The following is a 10,008-nucleotide window of genomic DNA, read 5'->3' as shown; positions in this document are numbered from 1 at the left end:
CTTAACCCTAATTTTCAGCCCTCATCCATCTTTGACGTATGATGAGGTATGATTTATGATCTATGATTCGCATTATATTTGTTTATATTATCTTACAGCATATATTCTTGTACAGTTACACCTTGTATAGTTACATCGGACTTCCATATCGTATCGTATCATATCGTATCATATCGTAGCGTATCGTAGTGTATTGTAACCTTACGAGTACTGTATTGCTTAAGGTTTGTGCATTGAGGGAGGTTGCTATGCGTGATATGGGTGGGTGGATGAGGGGCCTTGTCTTGGTGGTTGGAGTTGGGGTTTGGGTTTTGGGGTTTGAGGCTGGATGGTTGGATGGTTGGAGAATTGGAGAGTTGGTGATGGTTTCTTGGGGAGTGAGTGGGTGGGTGGATGGGTGTGAGATTTTGGTTGTGGTGTATGTGTATGTATGTATGTATATAGGTGAATGGATGGAATGGATGGATGGGGTGTTGAGTTTCTTGACAATGGTGAAGGTGATGAAGATGTTCTCAATTTGCATTTCGGACGCATTTCATACCTACCCACCGTTCAGTAACGCGTCTTCATTGAGCATTTTCGAGATTTCGGGGATGGTAGATGCAGGATTGAGATTTGGGTCGTACTGCTATGTCTGTATGTACTATTCATTTCATTACGATCTCCAAATCGTTTCCTCACTCTTCTTCGTCTTTATTGCTTTTTGTGTGAATGCTCAAATAATCTCTCTTCTCTTCTCTTCTCTTATATGCACCATCTCTTCCTATTTTATTATCCAATCAATGGAATTGATAAATTGCAAGCGCATTTATATTGGGTTAGAGGATAGCTGTAGCTATGTATGTCACTAGTGACGAGTAGCTATTCAAGTTCTCAGTGAGCTCGGTATCATCTCGTAATCCGTAGCGGGGAAACCTATGAAATAGGGTGTGTTTGATAAATGCTGGATATTTGATGGTTGAAATGTAGATTTATAATCGAGCACTCATCTCATCTAAGAAAAGAACTGGAATGTCGAGGGGGAATGCCATATAGAAAAGAGAAAAGAGAACGTTGGACAAGTGGGATAAATATTTAGTGGGGGAAAAGGAGAGAGGAAAGAGAAGTCTGATTGTTTTGTGGTAATGGGGACGGAGTTACGACCTTGATTTTGCTTGATTTGATTTGGATTGGGTTGAGCGGACAGCGAGGTGTGTGATTTTGTGGATTTTTTTGTATGGGTAGGCCTGCATCGATTGCGGATGGCTGTGGATAGAGGGAAGAAGATTACTTTGACTTGTTTTCTGATATTTCTGTTTCTGTTATGCATGTGGATATTGGATTTGAGAGGGGAAGTTGATACTATTCGGAATATGGAGATCGGAAATGTTTTTCTTTTCTTTTTGGAATGAATTATGTGTCTCACAGGGTGGATAAGTAGAACATCGAAGATGGATGGAATCAAAGAGGTTGAAATTGGTATGATTCAAGGCAAGCCGGGGTGCTGGGGGTAGAGTATAGTTCATTATATGGTTATTATTCCCTTCAGGTGGAAGTGAGGGGTGAATGTGATCGCTAGTTCTTCATGAGGATCTCGCCACGTTACGCGAAATGGAGATTCGAGTTCGATGAATGTGATGGTAGAATGCCTTCTGAGTGGTAATTGTTGGTTTGAGAAGGATACGAATGACGTAGAACCCAGCATGTAGGCTCTAGTTGTTAATATGTATTCTGTCTAATGAGCTAGTTAACTACGAATGGAATAGCCCTTATACAAAGGCCATTGAGGGCTAGCCTTCGCTTGTGCTTAAATATGGTCACAATGGCTTTGAATTTGAACCTGTGTTCACACAATAATTCACATGAGTGTCTTGATACCCTCGGTGTTGGCGTTTGGAGAACGTTGTAAATGAATCTATCTGTGTGTTGGGAGTACTGGGTTTGTAATATGAAGTTGTGGGTAATTGATACATTTGCCTGAAATGGTATCAAGCAATGGCTCTTCAGTTATCATTAGCGTTTTCTGTATGTTTATGATATCATTCATTCACTCAGCAGAATTAAACAATGAGAAAAGACATTTTGAGATCAATCACGTGATGTCCTCTGTATGACTTCTTGCCAGTTGTGGAAGTTGTGGAGTGGTTCTGATGAATGTGCTTCGAATTTGCGATAGCGTGAGATTGGTCAGCACCCCATTTCGTGAGTTTTGTTATCATTCTGAATTATGATAGACTTGTTTTCACGCAGAGTAGGATAATTGGAAGGTTACGATAATTGATTGATGAAGATTATTGTTCCTACTCCTTCATAGATTTCTCAAGGCAGAAATGGAATGAAAGGATTGCAATGCGGGTTGCGAGAACACATATACTGATGTCGGGTTGAGGACACATAATATCCAAATCATGAGCATAGTTGCCTAAAAGGATGACATGATGAAAGATACGTCTATAAATACTGAAAGTATCAGCGCGATGATGATCAGATTGCTCAGCATCATTGATGTTCATCATGGCGTCTTCGTGTGGTCATACTTTTCTCGCTCGATTATGCTACTTCTTGTGGTTTTGTTCTTTTTGATGATACAGACAATGGCTCAAGAGGCTTTTGACGAACAAGACGAGCTGGCGGCACTTGAAGAAGAATTGACATATTTTGAAGAATCGGATATGGGTCTGTCAGACGAAATTTATATTTCTTCACCAAGAACATTCAAACCAAAATCGCCAGAGGCCTACCAGAATCTTCACGTCGATTACATGGGCCCAGATGATGCACTATATTCCAACGAAATGCTTCAATTTTTCAATAAACCCACATCCATTGAATGTAGACAAGCAGTCCAAACATTCGAAATTACAGGTAACTATGAAAGAGACACCCAAGGCGCAAACTGGACCGATATTACACATTTCCTTACCAATCTTCCCAATCTCTCAATATTGCACTGGAAAATTCCTATAGCTATTCCCCCCGAGATACTCTCCAATCTCAGCATAACGAATCCAGATGCCCGCATCTATTTACATGACCTTCCCCCCACGAGAGATCCCAACAATCATCGTTACGAAGACTCAGAGGATCCCATCGTCATTGTAAATCGTCTAAACGAAGATACCGGTTCGATCCTTGGGTCTCCATTATTATATTCCATCAATGCCGATATTGAAATGTCCTACATGTCAGATCCAGCTTCGATGCGAATTCTTTTCGAAATTCTGCGCTCCAATCCGCCGAATATGCGGGAATTGCAGTTGGGATTCTCGCAACATGGATGCGATGTTGGTAATGTGGTTAGTGCATTTCCTTTCCTTTCGAGCGAATTCAATACCGATCAGGAAAATATGACATCGACACAATTTCCCCCGCTGGAAAAATTGGTCGTCGAAGGATATGATTTTGAAGAATCGCCTGATGGCGGAATTGGATGGTATCTGGATATCGAAAGGCCCGAAATCGATTGGCGAACACTTCTCGAGTTTCCTTGGAATATACTCCCAAAATGGTATATTAATTGGTTGGGAGAGTCTCATTTGAGATCTGTATGGGACGCTATTCGTTATATACCTCCAGAGCGACTACCTTCTCCTGATGGGGTGTCAAACTTGGCTGTGTGGTTAAAAGTTATGGATTGGTCTAAATTGAAGACTTTGCATATGGAAAGGCCTAGTTCGGTCGCGATTCAGGAATTGGGGATTTTGGTTGCATTAACTGGATTGAAAGAGCTGAGAATCGACGGAATGAGATGTCTACGGCGATCTGACAGAGAATCAGAATGGGAAATAGTAGTGAATTTTCTGGAGAATATAGCGAGTAACGGGACAAGTCTTACATCTCTGTGGATCCGTGATATTCCGTTCCCGAAAATGATGAGCGGCAAGAATGTAACAACTGAATATAAAGCTACGGAGAAATTGCTGGGTGCTTTATTACGACATACGAATCTCACAAAGCTTCACTTGTACGATGGGATACAATTTTCCTCTTCGGAGTCGTCTTCACAATCGCCGAAGCAAATTCCCATCCTGGTTTCTGCACTTAATTTGCCGTCGATTGAAAATCTCGCGATTGACATACAGTCACTCCCTGGTTCTAATTTCTCAAGCTCCAAGAATGGTAATTTGACGACCGATGAAATTGATCCGGAAATTTCAGATGAAGAGATGTATAAAGCTTTCACTCCTTTTGCTCAACATCCTCGATTTAAGAGCGTGGAATTCCATGTTCCAGCACCTGAATGCTGGAGGGATCAAATGAAACTTGCTACAGGATTAGGGATACAGGACAGAAATTACAGTAACCCAGGGAGGAAAGCGGATGCGTTGGAAGTGGAAAGATGTGAGAGGGAAGAAGAAGAGTTGGGAGAGAGGACGAGAAGATTGCTCGGGTGGATGAATGGGGAAAGAGAAGGGATCGGGGAAGATGCGATTAGAAGCTTGAGGGTTGTGGTGGGGGAGGAGGCGCGTGGAGTGATGGAGGGGGTGGAGTGGGAGATGCTGGGAACATCGGCGGGTTTTGAATTCATGGGGAAGATTGGGGTTTGGGAATGCTGGATCGATGAGGGAGCAGCGGTGCCAAAGTGCAAGGGGGGAAGGAGATGGCGGGACTATGGAATCTGGTGGTAGTAGGTATGTGCTAGAACATTTTAATGAGTTGGACGAATGATGAGGGGCAGAAGTCATGAAGGAGGAATCTAAGATTGTATTAACAGATCGAGTAATCTGATTTTGATTATCATTCCAATCCTATTTCGAAAACGTACGCAACTCCTAGCCAGTAGACTCGGAGAGTTCCCCGATTCTTTTCACGGGATATGGATATGAATGCGACCGGTGGGTGAAGCTTACACTTACGACGCCACATAAGTGGTGACATAGTATCAATATAGTCAATACCTTCCAGAAGAGAGTACTCCAGCTAAATTTTGAGTTGAAGCATATTCCAAATAACTGCATGGGAGTCACATGGCCGATGTCATGGAACAAAATGAATATAAACAATCACATAGGATCAATATGAGGGGGGTATCGGGCAGGTAAATTTGAGGCAAAATCCGAGAGAAACGTTTTCCAAATCTACCAGGGAGGAATCATTAATAGACTGTCTTGATCAATTCAGAGATCGATATCATACAGGTTGAATACGGTATTGTGTACTTGAGATGATCTATATTTTCCTTTGGCTCTACAAGTAAATGATATTCGGCGTCAAATTGATTGTAAATACTATCTCATCAAACGATAACCAAGAACAATCGAATTCGCAATCACTTGATTCCGACATAAACAGGAAATCATTCTACATGAAATCAATGATATTAAAAGGATCGACGACGAGATGAAAACCGTTATATATGCTTGGTCAAACCACAAGAGAAGGCTGAGACAAGTGGATAAGAGGGCTCTCGGTTATCTTAAACGGGCGGGACTGATAGAACCCTTCGAAATCTCCCGGTGAGGCTGTTCTCGACTTTTCTCCAAGGCTGTCGTCTTGCTGTCCTTAGAAATTATTCACTCCACTTTTCTGGCCGCTTTTACATTTCTCCAATTCTGCCACTTTCAAACCTTAATACGAAAGGATACCATTAGATACCGGTCAATCAAGCTCAAGACGACGAAATTGATTTGACAACAAACGATTCATTCCTGCACATACATATACATACATACTTCCTCATTAATTGTACCTTTCTCACACTCATTTTCTGGCTCATATAGTCATGATAACTACAATACTTATAATCTGTTAATGCCGAGATTATTAGAGGCATTGCGCCTCAAATCCCCCTTGATCTTTAAACCCTTTTCTATAAATCAAGAATTAGGCAAATCGAGGAGCTGATCCCCAGTCACCAAATGTCTTGGGATTTGTTAAAGCGATTTATCGAGTCCGATGTTTTCAATCAGAATCCATTCCTCTCTGTAGCCTATCTTTCGTATGCCAATTACCCCTTTCCCTTCGATCGCAGACTCCCTTTACTGATTGCTTGAGTTGGCAGACGGTATGCAGACCATGTCGGGATACACTATGTTCTTTGCTCGAAGTTGCGACAATTTAGTTATGAGGAGATTGAGTTCTTCCTCCCGCAGCTATGCCACCTAATTATTAGTGTCAATAATGAGTCTGTGGCTCTGGAGGAATTCATTCTGGATTTGTGCGAGGAATCGGTCAATGCTGCATTATTGGTGTGTTTGGAGACAGGACATACGAGATTGGACAAATCACTAACTAGGATCGCAGACATTCTGGTTGTTCCAAACGTATCTCCACGATCTTTCTGCGAATCCTCAATCCGAAGCTTTCAAAACATGCAGACGAATATATAATAAGGTCCAGCATATCGTGTTTGGGGTATCGGAGACTCCAACGAAGAAGATCAGTGAGAATGTCTTACCTGTTACCGTTCTAGCGAGTTTCGTCCTAGCGAGTATTGCAGTTCCTTTTCTACCAAAATGGGCTGGACCATTGGCTATTTCACAGGCACGGAAACCTCAAAGTACAGGAAATGTAGTTGCAGATACCAGTCAGATGCAGTCACAAAAGATTGTTCGAAGTCATACAACGACACCGGGATCTACACGAACAAAGCAGAGAAGAGAAGCCGCAAGGATTGGCAGCGCTTCAGGCAGTGGTGGTCTGAATAGTGCTGGACCCTCTGAAGCCCCACCAGATCTCGCTCGATCGAACTCCTTAACAAGACCCACCTCATCAAAATCTAGCCGAAAGGTACCCCTCGAACAAATACGGCCTTCGCACTTGGACCTCAAAGCATTGGACCCTCGAAATTCAAGCTCGGCATCTCTTCCAGAACTAAGGAATCCAAATTTACCTAGTAGACCAGCAACACCCGTTACAGCTGGTCTTCCAACGAGACTGACTGAACCTATCAACAAAAGATACTCTCAGCATTCACATGGGGGAAAAATCGTGACTCCAGCATCATTAACTGACAAGCAGAAAGTCAAATTACTAAGGCAAAACTATTTTCGTTCTGAGACTCAATTTTTAACGGCTCTGGAGGATATATCAAATCGTCTAGTCATCGTTCCAAAGCCAGCGCGTCTCAGTGCATTGCGTGCTGAACTTGCACTGATTGCTCAGGATTTACCAGCTGAAGTTGATATACCAGTTATTTGTCCCGCCACACTCGTGGATGGAATTCCTAGCAAGAGTAAACATCACCGTATTGTTCGTCTAAACCCAGCGGAAGCGACAGTACTGAATAGCGCCGAAAAAGTACCATACCTTTTGATGGTAGAAGTACTTCGGGATGACTTCTCCTTCAACCCGGAAACCCTAGACAATGAACGTTTGTTGAGCCGATTAGTGTCAGAGGAAGGAACCCATAAGAGACGAAGATTTGACCTCTCGGAATCTGGACGATCGTACAGCAGTCACATCATCAAAAGTACGGATAATACCCCCGATAGTGTTTTTGAGCCAATCAGTGGCGATTTGGGCAGCTCACCATTAATCAAAGAAACAGATCACGACGAGGAGGACGTACACACCCCAACCTACAAGGAAAATGTCACAACCTCTCGGCCTACGCGCAAATCAAGCGGTACAACGACTTTATCGAGCTTATCCGGTGTTGCAACACCTAGGACATCCGGAACATCAACGTCTAGATCCATCAGTCCCACGCCGAGAAGGAAGATGACCATTCCTGGAGCAGGTCGATCGGGAGAGAAAGATCAACCAGACTTTTCCACCTTAACAACACATATTAGGACTGCTACACAAATGCTTACCCAACTCAATTCAACGAGTGGGAAAAGACCCAAACACGAGGTTGATGCAATTCGTCATAAAATCATCGCCAGTATACAGAGTCTTGAAGAGCAAAATTACGACTCAGAAGACAATGTGCAATCACAGACTTTTGACATGATCATGGAGAAAGCGAACGCGGCCGCAGCAAATGTTGCACCGGAAGATATCGAAGAAGAATCGCCAACTGATCCAGATGCTGTTATTAATGTTGGAGCTGGAGCCGCTCGAATGGAGAACGATCAAAAAACTGGTGGTGTTCAAAGAAAGGGGGATAGAGACGATCCAAGCGCTGCAACATTTGGAGAAGCTTGGAATGTCAAGAAGGAACGTATCAGAAAATCCTCGCCATATGGGTGGATGAAGAATTGGGATGTTTTGAGTGTCATCGTAAAGACAGGTGCTGATTTACGACAAGAAGCATTTGCATGTCAGCTCATTCAATGCTGTGATAAAATCTGGCAGGAAGCAGGAACTCCAGTTTGGGTCAAACGAATGAGAATTTTGGTCACTGGGGAGTCATCTGGTCTGATAGAGACAATTACGAACGGTGTATCCTTACATTCGTTAAAGCGTAGTCTCACACTTGCCACGATTGAATCAGGACAAAATCCTCGGAGGAGAATTGCCACCTTGAAAGATCACTTCGTGAAGACCTTTGGACCGCCCGACAGTGATGCGTACAAAGCTGCAGAAGACGCATTTAAAAGATCACTCGCGGCATACAGCATTATCTCTTACATTTTACAATTGAAAGATCGACACAATGGTAATGTTCTCATTGATAACGAAGGGCATATTATTCACATCGACTTCGGCTTCATGCTTTCCAACTCTCCTGGGTCGGTTGGTTTTGAAGCTGCCCCTTTCAAATTAACACAGGATTATGTTGATGTCCTAGGAGGTGTTGGATCACCTGCATTTGACGATTACAAAAAGTTATGCAAACAAGCTTTCCAAGGTATGTTTTTCGATATATTCAGAAGCGATTCATGTCTAACAAAGTGTAGCATTACGTAGATCAGCGGACCATCTTATTGACCTTGTCAGTATGATGGGACGAGAATCAAAGATGCCTTGTTATTCGTATGGAGTTGCCCAAGCAACGAATAGTCTGAGGCAGAGGTTTCAGTTACAAATGAGTGCCGATGAGGCAGAGACGTTTGTGGAGACAGACCTTATTGGAAAGTCTTTGGGGAGTTATTATACCCGATTGTATGATTTCCCGTCCCTTTCTTGGTCGTGGATAAATGCTAATTGAAAATGGATAGATACGATACTTTCCAATATCGTACACAGGGTATTTATTAGTAGGTGGAGTAGTTATGCATGCTCGACAGTTTCTTGGGGAAACTGGTAGCGTTTGTAATTGAATGCATTGTGACTGCTGGCATGGCGTTGGATAATATCATTGAGCTGATTGATTTATGTGTGGCATTTACGGGAAGCGAATTTTAAGGGGAGCGAAAGTATCTTGCTGAACAGAGACGAGACGAGGAAGAGAGAGCAGAAATGATCTGATCTTTAGCATTAGAAGTGATTTGATTCAATCGTTTGAATGGAATGATAATTTCAGTTCAATGATATCGAATGGGGATTCATTGTACTCGCAATATTAGTCTAGGCCATAAGGACATACATTGTTTTGCCTGGTTGATTGAGATGGGGAGAAACGTTAATCAACTCTTCTTTCCTCTTGTTATCCTATTGCGGCACCAATAATAAGAGACTGTTCGAATTAAAAATTCTGGTTACTGAGACGAAGCTCAGAGAGGATCAGAGATTCGTCCATTTGATAAAGTTTTCCGCATGCATATTTGTATATGCAACGTTTAGGAGGTCTCGAACATGTATTCGCGAATCACCGACGTATCAAACCACCTACAAGCACCCAAAGTGTTCGACTGCATAATCAGCCTACCGGTTCTGAAGCGTCGATTTGATTGGTCTATTGTAAAATCTGTAGAAGTAATGGTTGATCTTTTAGGCTTTGCTTCATCATTTTTGTGGTTCTGGGATCGTTCATTCGATGGATGAAAAAAGGCATAACCTTGGTATTGATACAACAATACAACGAAAATGCGACATGATGGTGTTTTGCCCCCAGGGCACAGCAGTTCTCGACTCGTCTGTCCCAGGGATTGAAAAGTCCTTGACTCATAAGATCGGTGAACAGCTAACATTCTTGGTCTCGTGCGTACCTCGCGTTAATAAGTACCTAGTAGTGGCAAACACGATACATTTGAGAAATGG

General features: G+C 42.6%; 2 protein-coding genes across 2 annotated transcripts; both read left to right on the top strand.

Annotated features, from left to right (window-relative positions):
• Positions 1-2,573: 2,573 nt before the first annotated feature.
• EAE97_007942 (uncharacterized protein) lies at positions 2,574-4,607 on the top strand (the record flags this gene model as incomplete). The annotated part of the gene is made up of 1 exon (XM_038878456.1): positions 2,574-4,607. One exon carries the CDS (start codon positions 2,574-2,576, stop codon positions 4,605-4,607), a length of 2,034 nt encoding a protein of 677 aa, XP_038730706.1.
• A 1,230-nt stretch (positions 4,608-5,837) lies between these two features.
• Positions 5,838-9,066, top strand: EAE97_007941 (uncharacterized protein; the record flags this gene model as incomplete). The annotated part of the gene is made up of 5 exons (XM_038878455.1): positions 5,838-5,917; positions 5,981-6,167; positions 6,223-8,716; positions 8,766-8,970; positions 9,027-9,066. 5 exons carry the CDS (start codon positions 5,838-5,840, stop codon positions 9,064-9,066), a joined length of 3,006 nt encoding a protein of 1,001 aa, XP_038730705.1.
• Positions 9,067-10,008: the final 942 nt, after the last annotated feature.

The sequence above is a fragment of the Botrytis byssoidea genome, assembly GCF_014898295.1.
Source record: "Botrytis byssoidea strain MUCL 94 chromosome Unknown BBYS_016, whole genome shotgun sequence".
Lineage (NCBI taxonomy): Eukaryota > Fungi > Ascomycota > Leotiomycetes > Helotiales > Sclerotiniaceae > Botrytis > Botrytis byssoidea.
This window is presented reverse-complemented; position numbering and strand designations above follow the sequence as displayed.